The sequence below is a fragment of the Melozone crissalis genome, unplaced genomic scaffold, assembly GCF_028551555.1.
Source record: "Melozone crissalis strain CALT ecotype California unplaced genomic scaffold, PUWL_Pcris_2 ptg000027l_1, whole genome shotgun sequence".
NCBI classification, from domain to species: domain Eukaryota; kingdom Metazoa; phylum Chordata; class Aves; order Passeriformes; family Passerellidae; genus Melozone; species Melozone crissalis.
In genome coordinates, this window is record NW_026535805.1 from 8,606,850 (window position 1) to 8,624,473 (window position 17,624).

Sequence of the window (17,624 nt, forward strand, 5' to 3'; positions counted from 1 at the left end):
CTTCCTTGCTGAGTTGGAATATGTTTGCATTCTCTTATTTTTCTTCCTGCCCTAAGGCTGAGGTGAGGGGTGTGTACTTTAGTTCAGAGGAAGCAGCTGAACCAACCCTACTGAATGCCAGCACAGGTGCTCTGGTTTGCACCTGCTGCACCTGCAGAGGTTGATGTGGCCCTGGGTGTGCACCACATATCCCTTTTAACAAGCAAGGCCCAGCAGATCTGTGCCTTGCTCAGAGGGCAGCTAAGCCATTAATCAGGCTGCTTTAATTTTACCCTCTGGAAATACTCCGGCATCTTCTGACACATTGATCTTGTCCTCCTGAGAGATTTGGCACCTCCTTCTTAAGATTACCAGGTAAGGGAACGGAAAGATTTTTAATGTATTCAGATCAGAGTTCTGCTAAAACTCCTATTCTTTGCAGTTTGCTCAGTCCCACCACATGATCAGTGCAGCATGGCAGCTGTGCAGAGAGAGAGGGCAGCAACCCCCATCACCTATGTATGGGGATTAGTCCTGGAAGCAGTGAGACTTGGATGTCAGATGCTTTGGAGGAGTTCTGCTGCCTCGTGTGAGATGTGCCTTGGACAGGAAGGCTGTGCCCAGTGCCTGTGGCTCTCCTGTGGGGCTCTGTGTGCTGCTGCTCTGCTGGCTCAGTGAACAGAGCTGCTGCACAAACTCATTTCTGCTGGCAGCTGCTTCTGCACAGCCTAGCAGGGCAGAATTCCAGTTCTTGCTCTGTATTTTTGTATGACAGTGCCACACCCAGCTCTGTGTGCTGGTGCCCATAGAGCAGGGATCCGAGAGAACAGATCCTCTGGAGACCAATCTCTTGCTTTCCATACAAATCCAAATATGACCCTAAGTTTCTCAGGTGATCAGTGTGTCTGGGAGTTATTTGCAGGATTTGCTGTGATGTTGGGGATGGCACACTTCCTCAAGTTCTCTGTTCAGAAAAGCAAGGTGTCTTGCAACCTAAAATAATGAAAATATTTTATTACAAAGTAAAGTTCTTTGCACTCTAAACATTCAGGCTCTTGTGCAGCTATTCTAGTAATCTTCCTTTTCTATAAAATGCTTAGAAATACCTTGTCCCAAGACAGCATGGAGCTTTTCCTAAAAGAATTCCTCTTGGGAATAACTGCCACCACCACCAAATTAACATTTTCTAGGATTTGTTAAAATTAAGAGTCATAAAGTTAGTATCCAACTGTGACAGTCTGAGACATCAGTAAAAATATGTTTGGTCTTGGCAATATTTTGCTTTTAACAAGCATGCTTGTAAAAAGTGCAAATTCTTGAAAGCTAACTGTAATAGCTTTGATAGCACCGATCATGCATTTCAAAATGTAAAGATCCAACCCATCATGTATGTTTTACACAACAAGGAAGATAAGAGTAAATACTATGACAGTTTCAAGCACTTAATACTCTACAGAGCAAGACTCTTCCTGCTGGAATGATGTTTTGCACAACTTGGAACCTTTCATTCAAATCTCCTAGCACATTACAGTGGGAATTGAACACTACTTTAAGGCTATTTCAATAATCTGACTCTGTCACTCTCTTTTTTATCTGTAAAAGTATATATATGTATAAAAATAGATATAATTATATATAAAGATTGCTGGGTTTTAAAATTACATATATATATGTAAAATCAGCAGTTGCTCTAGCAGTTTTTCTTTATAGTTTAACCATACATTCAATGCCTGCCCAACTACTGAGGCTGAAGTATTCCTTGAGGGGGAATATCCCCTGCACCATGTTATGGAGCTGTGCAGTAAAGGGACCATACCTCATTCAGTGAGTGCTCCCAGGATGAATCACAATGACTGCCATTTGTCTGGACATCTAGGATGATGTTAGGAATCCAATTTCCTGGAACAATGAAGCTGATGATCATTTTACATTGAATGGACAAGGAAAAAATTAAGTGGGTATGTGAATTGTTTTAAGGATAGCTAGTTCTCCTTGTCCTGACAGAATTTCAATTATTCCTTAAGAAAAAGAGAATTGTAGAGGGGCTTTCTGAATGAATTATTTGTATTTCTAATAACTGCATATTTAGAAAATATTAATCTATTTAGTGTGTTTGTTCTCTCTGAGTATTTTTGGAAAGACATGCTCTTTTCTTCCTGCACAAAGACCACAACAGCAACTGCAGCACCGGCTGCAGTTTCTCAACCTCTGCAGTTGTGCTGCTCAGAGACAGGGCATCATGCAACGTAGAAAAGGTTATCCAAGATCTCTTCTGGTAATGATGGTAAAAGCCTCTCCCCAGACTGGATCATACAAGAAATTTGTCAAGCTTGAATGTACCTTTTTCTGGAAACTCCTAAAGCTAGGCTAAGTTTCAGGTATAAAAGCACCTGTGCCTTGGCCTTGCTGTCACTCTAGCTTGGACTAAAAACCTGCAGCTTAACAAAGTGAGAAAAATAGGTTTTTGTATAGCAGCAAAAGTAAGATTTTTCTCCAAGGGTTGCTGAGAACTGCAGCCTGGTCCTGTCAGCAGCTGGAGTGACAGTATGGGTTCACTCTGCACTATCCAACAACTGCCCCATGTGCAGGCCTAGGAAACAGTGAGCCCCCTGACAGGCTTCCAGTCTTTGGTTTTGCATCTCAGAGAGTGTTCTGAGTCTGCTGTGGAGCTGGTGATATGGGATTGTGTTTGAATTCATTTAAGGAGGAGTCAACCTCTGTGGTCTTTAATTTACATGACTATTAAATTTTGGTTAACTCCATTTATCTGTGATATTCTTATCCTTACCTTTCTCACTTGTTCTGCTGGCATGATCTAGTGCAGCCTTCCTGAGTTTCTGAACATACTGTAAAATTCCTGTGAGTGGTACCCGTTCATCATTTTCATACGCCGTGATAAAAACTGATGGATAGCACTGAGATCAAAAACCAAAACCAGTCAAACACTTGACAACTGGTCTTTCTCAAACAGTGACACATTTTTCTCTTACTGTACAACTTGTTAGGGTTTATTTAAGAACCCATCTATTTCATAATTACTTAGTGTTTCCTAAGAGTTTTATCACTCTAACTGCAAGAAGTATTTTAGTCTGAAAAATGACTTCACAGTTGGGCATAATCTACTTGCAAAAGGTCATAAAAACATCCTCTTCCCACTGGTAAAGGCCTGATGCCTGTCTGCTTGCTGATGATTGCAAAAAAAGAAAAAAGGGAGTAATAATCATGGCATAGTTTACCTTAGAACAATAGTTGAAGTTTATTTTTGCAATCTTTCTGCCAAGAAATTGGTTTTTAAATAGTAAGAATTTTACTTAATGAAGCTGCACAACACAACTAACACACTGTCACAAAAGAGAGATTTCCCTTGAGATGACAATGTCAAAGCTATAGGTCCTCTTCCCTTTCAGTGTTTGTTTGTTTTAATACCTCTAGCAAGGTATTAAATCAGTAGAAAATACCCCCACCTCCACTGGAAAGTACCTCAGGTGGAGGTAGTTTCCATCAGTGGAAAATACCTCCAGTGGAAACCTCCTTCCTCCTGTGTCTGCAAAAAAGCCAGCAAAACAGAGTAGAATGTCAAAACTACCACAAAAGAAGGCATTTTGCATGTTGAGACTTGCTACACAATAATCTATTACTTCCTGAAAGTCCTAAAACAAAAGCAAGTTTGGAAATTCATATCATTTAGGAGAAGGCATTGGGTTAATTTCAGTAGTCACTTGTGACTCCAGCTATTGTTAAGATTATTACTGAAATAATTTATATTGGAGGTTTTCTAAAAATTTCAGTGATCTACTTCTGGTTTTCTCATAAACCACTACACTTTATGCCTGAAGTATTCTGCACAGAAAACATAGTTTTACCTGTGGCTTAATATTCTGGTATGGGCAATAGCTTTTGATATACTTCATACACTTTTCATCTTCTAATGGATTTCCCCATTCTTCTTGTTCCACAATTGTCAGTGGGAGATGAGTTTTCATCATTGTATTTAGAACATCTACGAAAGGAGCCTTAGAAGTCATTAAAAAAAAAAAGTTGGCAAATAGGACAGAGGACCTTGAATATCTGAGTCAAGATGTTCTCAAACAAAGGAGGAGAGTGAGCTTTGAACTGGAATGTTTCCAATTCTGAAAGTGGTACAATAGCACAGATAACACAGTATGATGTTATGATGTGTACAAGGTCTGCAGCAGCTCACCTGTAACACCATGGCTCTGAGCAGGGCTGGGTCAGTGTTGCACAGGGCTCCAGCCAGAACTCCCCCAGCACTGGCAGCTGCCAAGGCTGTGTGCTTGGGCTGAGAAAATCCCTCTTGGTGCAGCAGCCTGATGCAAGCCCTGAGGTCATGGAGACCTTTGAGTTTGTTATGCTGACATCCATCTCTGTGCCAGCTAAGGCCCTGCTCTCCTCCACCCCTGAAATTTAATGCAATTCAAGTTGGAGTCTCTTCAGAAAACATTACATGGCATAGCTTCAGATAACCAAAGAACAGCAGCAGCCACAGAGTGGCACATCACAGTTTGCTTTCCCAATTAACTCTTCTCTGCTTTTGCCTTTACCCTTCTTTATGGCTAAAAGAGAAAACATGAAGGTAAAATAAATCCAGTCATGATGACTGGTGAAAATACTACCTGTAGAAGGGCACACGTGCTTGTGTCCTGGAATCCACAGGAAAAGCAACACTTTAGGAAATTACATTTTCATTGTAGGCAATACAAAATCAGATAATATTATCTTTTTATACAGGAAACTACAAACATATTTCCAATACTTCCATTACTAACACTATTACTTATTAAAAACAGTAGAATAGTATTTCTGAGCTCCACACCAGACTCTCAGGATTTGTCTTCCACTTAGCTTAAATTATGAGACTGTTAGAAAGTTGGGTTTGGGTTTTTTCCCCCCCCTAATCTGTGAATTTCAAATGCTACTTGAAATGTTATGTTTTGTAGTATAGAATTATAAAAATAATTTATACCTCTTTCTATGCAACCACAATTTTGGTTCTAAGCCACCTGAAGCTTTTTCTTCTGGTTTCAAGTTTAAAGTGGATTATTTGATTAGCTTGCCATCTTTGGATGACAAATCCATCTTCATGTAGGACTGACCTGCATCTTAAGATTCTTAGTGTGGTGTGAGGAAGAACAGCACAATGCTTGCCACTGAGTACAGCAGACTGAATATATTTGCTGAATTTGTTTTGGGACTGGTATTTCCAACAATTATTCATTCCTCCCCTTGCCTCCCCTCCCTGAAGTGGTTCTTTTGTTATCTTCCTTAGCTACTGAAAAAAATTTGAAGCCTGTTGTGCACTGCAGTTTGATAAAACTGGTAGATTTGTAGCTAAACTGGAGACAGATGATTTAGCCAATAAAAGAATAAGGGCTGCAGGTTAAATGCTAAGTTGTTGCTGTGGAATGTAAATGGCTTTCAGAAGACACAGACTGAGCATTAGCACACAATGCTCTCAGAAGGAGAGGGAGATAACATGTCATGGCAATTTCAGCATCTCACCAAATTTTGTCTTGAGCAAAGATGAGACAAGAAGTAATGAGACTTGAAAAGATTAAAAGGTACATACAGCCATCATGTAGATTTAGGAAACCTAAAATGTAGTGTGCTTTTGTGTTGTTTTCCCTGAGGTAAATTTAAAAACTACCTAAATAAAAAAAAATCTAAGAAAATATGAATAATTGGGTAGAGGTACACACACACAAAAAAAAAATTGGTGCATCTTCAGTTGTACATGAGCAAATACTTGTGTATCCTGCAAAATAAAATCTTATTTCCATTTTATATTTGACTTACCTAACATGGCAATATGCCAATATCCAACCCTCTTCAATTAACATCAGCTTCTCTTCTTTAAAGCTCATGTTCAAATCTATGCCATAAGCTCCATATACATGAACTAGAAGTGGTCTCCTGTGTAGTTCTTTAGAATTCTTATTATGAAAAACTGTAATTGGCACCAAAGTTTCATCCTGGAAAAGAAGGAGTAGTTTTACAATAAGGGACATTGCAGAAATCTCAATGACACATGGCAATGAAAACTTCAATTATTTATTTTAAAATGTGTTTTTTTGATTACAGTAATTTTTTTTCACTTAGAGTGTACAAAGCACTCTTGAAAAATAAAGCCTGAGACTGAACCTCTGCTGTGTGGGCTTAGAGATGCAGAGTATAAATTCATTTAAGTGCAACACCTGAGGAGTTTTTAAAATACCAAAGCACCCAAGTCTTCCTTCCCCCTTTAACACCAAGAATATATGTTATTAACAATAGAGTTTACCACTTACCACAGTACAAACTCTTTATTAACATCTCCAAATTTTTAAACTCAGGCTGTTAAAACTTTCCTTTCTCGATCTGCACTGTGCAGCTGGTTGTGGGGTGTTCTTTTCAACAGCTGGCACCTTTTTCACTTATCATGTGGAGTACAATACCATTACATCAACTAGCAATTCTCACTTATACTAAGCTTCTTGACTCATCGTGTGCTGTTATCTCCTGTGGAATACCCAGGTTAATGGAAAAAAAAAATCACGACTCTTTCTTGTTCTTCTCTGTAGCACTGAAGAAAACACCCACTGTTTAATAACTATAGCACCAACTGCTCTTTACATTTTTTAATCTCTGTTCCCTGCCAAATGCACTTTCTTTAAATGGGTGGGGAGGAAGGAAAGAATAAAAGGAATGGGAAAAAGACTGAAAAATCTTACCTTGCTTTTAGCTAGTAAACGTGTAGTGTGACAATTCGTAATAATTGGTACCTCTTGCACAGCTTGCTCAATGAGATTATTTTCTTTAAATGAATATGCAAAACGCTTAGGGGGGTGTACTGGGGAGGAGAGCTGAAAATAGCAGGTGCTGGTGGTATGTTCAGGATGAGATTCCAATTCAAATTCACAGGCCCACGTAGGTAGCTGAGAAAACATGGCATTTCAAGCGAGACCTTTACACTGCTTCTGCAAATTTTGCTTAATATGTCCCTCAGAGTAAAAGACTTTAGATATTAACTAATTATCTTAGTTTGTATGTAGCACAATCTGTATTTCATTTAAATCCAATAACAAAATAGTCAAGAAGTGAAAGACTGGTGAACTTTTTTCCCAAAACCATTGGATAAAGTTGGACTTTAAATTAAAAAAATTAATTAAATGAAAAAATTAATTAAAAACAAAAAATAACTTCAAATTCAGTTTAAAATGGGTATCAGTGCAGACTTTTAAAAAGAAAACATTTGAAATGATTGTGCATCAGTTTTATTTTTTAGATCCTATTTTTCCTGGCATTTCCAGTTCTACTTCAACACGTTATACAGCCAAGTCCATGTCAGCTATTATGCTTTTACTGTGAGTTAGCTCAGTAATGCTAAGCCACTGAAAACCCCTGCCTCTTAACTTTGTTCCTAGTGCCAGCCATTGTGAAGAACAAAACCTTTTCCTGGCACATTCACCCTCAGATACTTACTGTTATTATATTTAAGGTTTTTAACTCTGCTAAGAATGAAAGAAATCAAGATTCATTCTTTGAGAGCAGCAGGGACATAGCCAAACCCTCTGCCAGACCATTACTTACTTGGGTTAGGTTGCTAGAGGCTTCTGAAAAGGCAGCAGAAGTCCAAGTTCTCCTGAGTAACTGCAGGCCCTTTCTGAATAAATAAACTACGGCTATTTTAAAAAATTGAAGATTTTGGAGACCATACAGTGTACTTTGTCAAAAACCTTTTTCTGTAGCAGTTTTATAGAGAGCAGCATTGGCAGCTTGTTGCAATAAACTTGTGAGTTGCTCAGACTGTTATTTTTCAGGTAAACAAATCAATTAAATATTTCACCTGAATGGTCTTCAGAAATTGGATTTGGCTTAGGTCACTTTGTTTTTAATCAGGTATTTAACAACTAGAGAATTAAGCAGGTATTTAATAACTAGAGAATGGAAGCATATCCTTTGCACCAATTGTACTCCAGTATCAACTCTTCCCATTTATTATGGGACAGTGTCCATACTTGTTTTCTGAACAAGTATGATTTATGATTTCTTTCTCCTGTGGGAGGGGCCTTGCTTACACCAATGAGTGTAGGCAAAAAAAGGCTCAGTAAAAACAAGTAGAGCATTTAGGGAACTAAGTCCTGTTTACATTAGAAATCAGCTGTATTGTGAAGAGCTTGACTGTAATCTGTTGAAGAAAGAAGTGGCTCACAGGATAGCTGCTCTTCAGCTTTCTAAATGCTGCAATAAGCCACCACATCAAATCCTGAAGAACAGCTACATGTAACACAATTAGTCATAATGATGAAATTGCCAGCATTAATAGTTTCTAAACCACTTTTTACTTTTGGAATTTATCTTTGCTTTCAGTATGTTATGCCAAAAAAAAAAATCTGGATAAATATTATGCTGCTTAAACCAAGCTAAAACGTACCTTTATCAACTGAACTGAGTGTGAAACAAAGGAAATCACATTTAAGTAAAGATGACCAGCGTTCTTCAGGAACATAATACAGTCATCACTGAACATCTCAAAGTCTACTAGCTTGGTTTTCCTTTCCAGTGCATAAACTAACTGCCAGTTCTCCTTGCCACTGGAAGCTACTGGTGCCTTCATCAACTATAAAAAAACCAAACAAACAACCTTGTATTACTAAAATGTACTAAGAGTTACAAATGAGAGGTACAGACTTACAGGTGATCTCATACATTTTTCTTGCAAAAAATACTTATTTGTATTTGGGGTGTTTGCCTGTCTAAAACTGGAGATTTTTAATCTCCCTTTACTTAGGCAAAGTGGAAGAACAATACAGTAACATTTGGAGAAGACAAAGTCTCAAAGAGTACTCTACAGAAGACTGTAATACAATAAGTGCTTTCAGTATGGCCAGCACAGTTGTAGGTAGGTTTGATAACACAAACTGAGATCACCAACTTAAATTTTGGTACAGGGGAAAAGACTGTTGAAGCACAGTCATTTATTGATGCTGTCAAAGGAGTTAGGATAAAACTGGCCTCCTACAGGTGACACTCCATGTAGCACTATCAGTCTTTTTAATCCCTGCAGCTCTCTCTCTTAATTTATTTCAGTAAGCTGTGATGAACAGAATTCAAAGCCAACCTTACTATTTCTATATGACCTGCAATAGGCATCTAAATTAATCCTATGAATGTAATTATCAGTCAAAATTGCCTTATATTCTGCAGGTTCTCCATATGTAGTAAGAATGTACAACTGGTCCTTCCTGTGCTCAATGTGGTACATGAGCCCCGTGGTTCGTGCTTGTACAAGAGCAGGTGACTCAAAGGGATGTCTGCAGTCAACCAGCCAAACTTCTGAGGTTGTCTTGCTGTTGCTGTTGATAGTGAGAAAACGCCTATCTTTTGTGCAATAAAGGTCTACAAAGAATCTGTAGGGAATCATTGAAAAAAAAAAAGGAAAGAAAATCTTAAATTTTATCAGTACTTTAAAATACATCAGTTGTTTCAGAATCATGGGCTTCCATCTGCAAGGTAAGAAAAAACATTTCTGTAAGCAGACTGGAGAAATTTCAGGCTACTTGGCTCCCAGACCCACTTCTCCTGCATTTACCCTGGGATTTAAAACCTTTCAATCTTGTGTGTGAAACCTGAAATCTGCAAGGAAAGCAATTTAGTTGTTGTCCAACTAAATCCAGGTTTTTGTATCATTGAGCTAGACTAGAAGCTCGTTTATGCATACAGGCTTTAAAATTCAGGCAAAATGTAGATCTTTTTGTTGAACTTGTAACCCTATTTAAAATTTAAAAAGTAGTAATGGATAGTTAAAATAATAAATGACATCATGTGGGAACAGCAATAACAAAAGTAAGAGCTATTAAAAGATAAATTCATAAAATGTCTATGTGCTACTGACCTAACTGTCTGAAGCAAATAAGACAAAAAGTACTGTTTAGAAAGAAAAAAAAGCACAGAGGCTTATATGAGGCAAGATGGGCAGTGTTGGAGTGATAAAACTGGAAACCAGGCACTGGTTTTGGAACTAAGAAACTAGAAACTACATACTGGATTTAAATCTGTCTGAAATCTAGAAACAGAAAGCAGAGTGATAAACAGTACCTGGATGCTAATAGTAGAAAAGTTCAGGCTGAAATTCAGATTCAAATTTCTGTGAGTCATCTGAATTAACTGGAATGTCACATCTTGGATCAGAACAGTCTCTTTGCCATTTTGGACCCTTTAGATTGGATGTCTCTAAATGCAAAACTGTCCAACACCAAGATCCAGATTCCATCAAGAAAATTTAGGGTTGAGTACCATAATCTGCATCACACAGATCAGATGAATGGCTGCAATGATGATATCTCTAGGATTCAGAGTATTTGACTGGTGAAGAAAAGGATGCTTTAGATAGTATTTTCAGTGCCTTTAATTATTTGCAGGTGGAGGATCTCAAATTTTTTTGGTACTATTGTTTTTTCTAATTGCACCCTCTTGACATCTTTAGGACAGGCACAGAGGGGGAAGCTAAAGTCTGCAAGAAAAATCAGCCTCCTGCCTGTCTAATACCCATAAATTGGCAAGAATGTAGCACTGCATTCAGTAGAGATTCCAAGAGTTCAGCTCTGCTGATCCTGCCTCTAAGGGGGTTGAGCTGAAATGCATATTACACTTCTCCCCAAGGATTATGACCTTGATATTACTTTTTTTTAAATCTTTGTAGCTTAAAAAAAAAAAAAAAGGAAAATTTCAGCTTCTAAAAAAAGGTTTGATTGCAACTAGAAGGGCTGGTGAGATACAGAAGTGCTCAATGGCAATACAAAAGAATGTCCTGCCATCTCCGATGAAGGAGTTCAGCTATGAGCTGCAGTAGCACATGAACCTTTAGAGTAAGTTTCTAGTAGATCTACTGTAATGACTGTGACCTTCAGAATTATGCCAACAGTTTCCCTGTGGGGAAGTGCCAGGTCAGTGCAACTTGATTTTCCAAAACGATGCATCAAATGCAGCTGGAAAAAAAAGATCTTATTTATTCCATCTCCATTGCAGATTTTTTTTGTTTTCTTTTTTTTCTGGTGAAAGTATAATAGGCATTTCTTTACTGAATATGTAACTTAAGAATAATCACAAATATTTATGCAATGCTGTATAAATATACCATGTGCTACAATGCTGAAAAGCTAGTTCTGTGCTCAATTTAGCAAAGAGCCTTCTTGTCTTCCTAAACCGCTGCTTAAAGAAAGGTTATTGAGAGGGTATTCAGTCAACAATAGTTCTGTCTCTTGGAATGTTGTAATGATTTTGCTCATCCATTACCCAGAGCAAGGATTAGCCTGAACTTATGTATTTTTTTTAAAAGATTTATCAGACATCAATAGCAGAGAAAACAAAATGAAATCCACAGTCTGATTTACCCTGTATGAAACTGTCACCCATTCATTAAAGGACACCCTGACCTGAGAGTGACCTTGACATTTATAAACTCAGCTGAACTCATGAGGTAAGAGAGGAAAGTTTAATCTCTGTTGATCACATATCAAAAGGAGAACAGAGCACATTCTCAGGCCATACAAGGCACTACTGACTGTAGAACACAAAAATGCATTTTACTATTTGAAATATAATATAGACCACTTTGTTTTCCAAACCAGCTATATTTTACATATAAAATACTCTAAAATATGTAAAGGACTTGTTATATTTTAGGTATGTATTACCTTGCATCTTGTTCTGTATAAACTAGCTTAGTATGTTTCTGGTAAGTGAAAGTGGTCATGAATACATTCTGGCATTTAAGGTTCTTCTGAGGTGTGTAATACAGAACATCATTTGCAGCCCATTCTGCAAAAAAAGAAAAATGCATATCAAATTCAGAGAGAAGATATTACTGAAGGAAGATGGGACTTCCTTGGACACTGTGGACACTGGACCCAGTGCTGCAAAAGGTGGGTTGCAGGTGGCTTGGAACTGAGGACAGCACTTGTGCATCCTGTGGGGACTGAGGTAAGAGCCAAAAGGTTTTTCCATATTTTCTCTGAATACCACAGAACAAGAATCTCATAATGCATTGAAAAAAAAGCAAAAAAAAGCCGAGGTCAATTTTGCAGGGCCCAGTAATAGGAAGCTGTTGACTCTTTGTGGGTTCTGGAGGTAACAGGAAAATAGGAAACGTGGCTGTTTAAAACAGCAGAGAAAAACTGGTTTACATGGAGTCAGCAAGACAATAAAGACATCATAAGCTCTGCACTGCTGCATGTGACTGCACACAAGCCATTCAGAGAAAAGAGATGATGCATGTGCCCCATGGGTACTGCTGAGATAAAAATTCTCCACTTTTCTATGCTTGTGTATGTGCTCACCAACATAGAAAGGCATAAATACAGGAACTTTGTTATTCTGAAGTTATTCTGCCTGATCCAGCCACATTCCTGCCACCTCTGCTGCTCCTATGGCCAACAGAATGATGTTTAACACACGTGCTTTTAAAAGCTGCTGTATGTGTCTTATGCATAAATACGGATTTTCAGTACAAACCCTGAGGAATTCATAACACCAAATAACACAAACACTTTGCTTTCTGAACAGCAATGTGGCTCCAAAGTGCACAGGTGGCTGAGGACTCACTATGAAGACAAGCCTTTGGAGGGCAAGTCTAGACTTTTCTATAGCCTAGCCTATAGACAAATCAAGGTGTAAATTTTTAAGAACTTTTGTTTGTCTCCCTGCTATTTTATATCACTCAATACAAGCCCATAAACTTTGCAAATTGTTTTAAGACCTAATTCTTTTGCTCATGATTGAGGCACCTCTTTGCTTCATTGCACTACTGCTGTACCTCACTAACACCTGACTTACTTTTACAGGTTACTTTTACACACCTTGCCTTACCTTTACCTTTTACAGAATTTACCATTCTGTTAGTCATCTTTTGTACTCTTATTACCTGTCACACCTATCTAGGCAACGGGATGTTGGTCTCTTAACTGTACTGGTTCTTCTGGATCAACCTAGATAGATGTTCAAATCAAGTATGCTGTAAAATGTCATTGGCAAATTTGCATGTTTATTTTTCAACAGGTATTATAATCTTCAGTGTGGAAACACAGCACTAAATTCTTGCTACTCCTCATTTTTTTAAACAAGGAAGGTTTACATGGAATTTTATTTTTTTTGCTCTGCCCAGGCAAATTGCTTACTGCACTAGATATACTTGATGACATCTAGCAATATAATCCAAAGTACAAGATGTGGAACACTGTATACATACTATTATACTGTTTTTGCTATATTCTTTATTAGACTATAAAAAAAGAATGTTTTCCCATTCACTTCCATTTATCTCTGCTTCTTTTAACAGCAATGTAAAGCTCTGTAATCTATTCTGAAGGAATTGATTCAAGGCCTGGCTGACTTCTCTGGGCTCTGCAGTGTGACCCACATTGTGGATTCCAGTTGAAATTCCAGCCAATACTCACTGGTAGGTAGTACTTCCACACTTTTCAAACAAAGCTAGCTGTCTACAGCTACCAGTGACTTCAGTTGTATCTGCAAGGGTTTACCAACTAGAACATCCCTCAAAACCATCTTTATATGACAAACTGTCACATCACTGTATTTTGAATATAGCATATTGGATTCAATGGAAAAAATTATGACTGTTGTAATGTGTATAAATACTTTTGCAATGAAGGACAATTTGTATCCAGGAAGCAGTCCCTTTCATCCATGTCAGACAGCCTGTAATCATGCAGCATTAAAGAAACCATAAGAAAAAATTCAACATTTATAAGGATTAAATGTTGCCTTCATTTAAAAAAAAAATATTACCTTTAAACTAAAAAAAGATGTTGTGCTGAAAGCTTGTGTGATCCACAGGATATTTATAAATGACTTACCAAAGCTAAATACACTTGGAATTACTTTTTCCACTACAGGAAGATTACCAAGTTTCATAATAATGCAGGTTGCCTCTTCAGAATTTTCACTTTTTAAGCTGATAGCCATGTATCTCTGATCGGGTGAAATTCTGATCCGTTGAATAAAGGCATCAGAAAAGCCAAGATCTTCAATACTGAATAAAATCTTAGCATTTCCCTCACCTATTACATAGGAAAAAGAGATAGCAAAAAATCCTGTAGTTAAAACACTGTCAAATGAATGGTGATTTTTAATGTCTGTATTCAACAAATCTGTCTCAAATATTCACAAACATTCAACAAATACCTGTCTTGCAAGATATCTGCAAATGCACTTTGTAAAAATAAACAAAAAATTACAGTTCCAAGGAAAAAAGTCCTGTAGTTATTACTAAAAATATTTCAAAAGTGTAGATCTTGGCTTCTGCTAAACCTATTGAATTTTAAAGCTCAGATAGCTAAAGGGTGGTTGTTTTTAATAAATAAAATTTAAAATTCTTTCAACTCCTTTCAGAAATAAAAAAGCATGGATGTTCTTTTCCTTTCTTCAAAATGTTAAGTTAGGGCTCTGCAAAGAAGTGTCTTATCTCTTTCCTCTCCAGCAACTCGCCTTAGTATCAATATAGATACTATTCTCTAACTGTCTTTACCTCACATTTTCAGATGCAGGATTCTAAAATTATTACTTGAGTACAGAATTGTATAAAAGTATTTTTAGTTAAGAAACAGACAAGTTAAGCATTAATGCAAGAAAAGAACACTAAGTGATACATGTATACGTTTTTAAAGAATCCTTCCATATTAGGAAGAGAAATCCCTTACCATCATCTGCTTTTGCAAGAAATATGCAGCCATTCTCTTCAAAGTACACATTTTCTCCAAACCTTATCTGTTCAATACAAAGAAAAATATTTCAAGTCCAGCATGCTATTTCCTTTGAATACCTATACAGTAATTTTTCTGTACAGCAGAAGTGTAACAAATGACAGAACATATATTCCATACTGAAGAAGGAATTGCATACATCACAAAGGTTTTTTCAGTTAGGGTACTTAAGCTACCTCTACCTGCTCTAAATTTCACAGAAGGCTCAGATCACCTGCAACTGCTCTTGCAACTTACAATGTTGTGTATTCTTTATCCAAAAGTCAGATGATTATTTTACCTTTATTTGCTTTTGCCTATGGAGAAATTATGGTAAATTCACTGTCATAACAAGTATAAACTGTTCTAAACACAAACTGTTACTACGTACAATTATTCAAATATTCAAAATTTTTACTGTAAAAAATGAGTAAACCAGCATTTTATAGCAGGAACAGCTTCACTGTCTTTTATTGTATTCAGTGATGGGAAATGTTTGTATTGTTTACCACTTACCCTTGGGCTTCCTGAATTGAGTGTATACATGTTGTGCAATTCCTCCAGTTTTTCTTTGATCCTCTTTGTCATAGCTTTGTATCTTGGTGAAATGCTATTCCAGTTTTTCTGCTCTGATTTCAGAAGGTTCTTGTGCAAAAGTTCTGAAGTTACCATGGATGTATTTTGCTTCCTTTTGGAAAGGACTTTTGTTCCTTCCTGCTAAGTAAGGAAAGACAACAATGGCTACAAGACAGCACTCTGCACACCAATCTGAATACACTGAGGTAATATCCCCTGAGCCACAAGCCCAAAATCACCTTTGTGTTATTACAAAAGTATATGACAGTAAAAAAAAAAAACAAACAAACAGTAGTTGATATGTGTTTTATTTTAACTCTTCCTGATCTTTGGGGAGGCACTATGAAACGTGTTTTACTCAACACATTGAGGTCTTCTCTCCAAAATTTAGGGTGCTATTAATATATGCTCTTAATTGATTATAAGTAAATATGTTTGTTCCTGTTCTAGAACTAGGATTTACTTTTTATGGAATTCTATTACTTTTCCTTCTTCACAGCTTTCTTTCATAATGTCCTGTCTTTTGAGTGTAATTTCTCGTTTCCTTTCCTAGACAACAGCATCCACACCTCTGTCCCTGTACCTCGGAGTCCCAGCAGCTCATTCAGGTTTTGCTCCACCTCCTCAGAAGTGTTAATATATTCATAAGGTGCAGAATGAAGTGGACTGATATGGGTTCCACAAGAATTTTATCAGGAATAAGTTTAAGGATCTGGTTTTCCATTAAATGTGAGATCACTGCCAACCAAGCTGTCTTCTGTTGTAAAAAATGTTAAAAGTGTGTTAAAACTGCTAGAACAATGCCACTTCCTCTTGCATGCTGTGAAATCTCACTTGATCAAGTAGTAAGCTTCACAACTTATATTACACTACCTAATACTGCACAGACCACACAAAGTGGCATTTTGTAACATTCAATGTATGATTTGAATGCGTCTAAGCTTAAAAAGCAGCCTGTGCTTCATATCCTGTCCCCACTTTCCATTAAGGAATGTTGGTTTGTTCCTAGTTTGTCTTCAGAAACACAACCAAATGTGAATGTTCCAAGTTGACTCTGAAGGGAAACCATCTGCTCCAGTAACCAAACTCCCTATGAACATAAAACATATAATTGCTGAGAACTGAGAGTGTTCTATTTTAATATGATGGAAACCATGACCTTACTGGTCAGCACAGGAAAGTCAAGTGTTTTTTGAGACAGGTCAGTTTGTTATCATCAGTTTGGACACTTCACCTCTACACTATCTGATCTCTCCCTGCAGTTTTCTCCTGACGCTTTACCTAAGTCTAGAAGATACCAATTTTTTCAAAATTACAATAGCCGGAAAATCAACCAAAATGCAGCTTTATGTCAAAACAGCATAGGAAAGCTGAACAATGGTACATGCCCTCGAATGTAACTGATATCCTGGACTTTATTCCTCTGCTTAAAATCCTGTGGGAAATATATATTTCTTCAACATGTAAAAAGTGTGACTGGATCCCTTATCAGATGTGCCAAGGTGGTTGCTGGTATTAGGCCTGTATTTAATAGCATACCTTGCAGGAAAAGAATCTGCACGGCAGGATGCTTCCAGGTGGTGCAGTCCTGTGGGTGCATGTGCTTTTTGAACAGCCCAGGATGTGGCACTTTTTTGGAGCAATTTTACTGAAAAGACACACTGTTTGAGGAGAGTTATGCTTAGAGTAGTACTTGGCACTGAAGCTCAGCCCTTGGAGAAGATTCCGCAGTCCAGCACAGCACATCGTAGCCTTCATTTCGTGAAAAATTCTGAAACATTCGTGAAATTCTGAACATCCCGAACTGCCGATCATTTACACTGTGCGTGTGAAATACACATAAAGTAAACAGCAGGTGTAAATATACATACATACAGAGGAAACAGACATAGCGTTAACTTCCTCTTCCAAAGAAATGTGACTGATTCACTAGGTAAATCAAACGAGAATAAGTAAAACTTTGTCTGTTAACAACTGGCGCCCACATTTTAACCTGAACATTCCGGGCGGCCCAAAGTTTAACTCCAATGAAACTATGCGGGGAAGGGGAGCTGCAACCGCGCACGTCCAAACGCTGAAGGACAGAACACTGGGGAAGTCTGGAGAAGTCGTCCCCCCTCAGTTCCCCATCATGTAACACCAAACCCACGCTCTCTCCTGAGGCAGCAGCAGCCGAACCCCGTTCGCAGGAACACTGCAGGGGACGGGCCCCCCGTGTCCGGGCGACCCGGCGCGGCCCCGCTCCCCGCCGGCGCTGCCCGCCCGTCCGCCCGGGGCCCGCGCAAGGACTCGCCGTGGCGCTGCCGCCGCTGC

The 17,624-nt window shown here is 38.0% G+C and overlaps 1 protein-coding gene across 2 annotated transcripts; it reads right to left on the reverse strand.

The window, feature by feature from the left end:
* Positions 1-417: 417 nt before the first annotated feature.
* PREPL (prolyl endopeptidase like) lies at positions 418-17,512 on the reverse strand. Of its 2 annotated transcripts, none has more exons than XM_054279586.1 (14): positions 16,851-17,512; positions 15,252-15,449; positions 14,694-14,760; positions 13,851-14,054; positions 11,673-11,796; positions 9,170-9,386; positions 8,411-8,596; positions 6,708-6,911; positions 5,794-5,969; positions 4,181-4,397; positions 3,843-3,992; positions 2,768-2,894; positions 1,796-1,878; positions 418-972 (listed from the first exon to the last, which is right to left on the reverse strand). In XM_054279586.1, the coding sequence occupies exons 1-14, from the start codon at positions 17,124-17,126 to the stop codon at positions 892-894; spliced, it is 2,310 nt and encodes a 769-aa protein (XP_054135561.1). In that variant the 5' UTR covers positions 17,127-17,512; the 3' UTR covers positions 418-891. The 2 variants fall into 2 exon arrangements, with proteins under 2 accessions (XP_054135561.1, XP_054135560.1); XM_054279585.1 differs by having other exon boundaries at positions 15,252-15,452.
* Between the last annotated feature and the right edge of the window lie 112 nt (positions 17,513-17,624).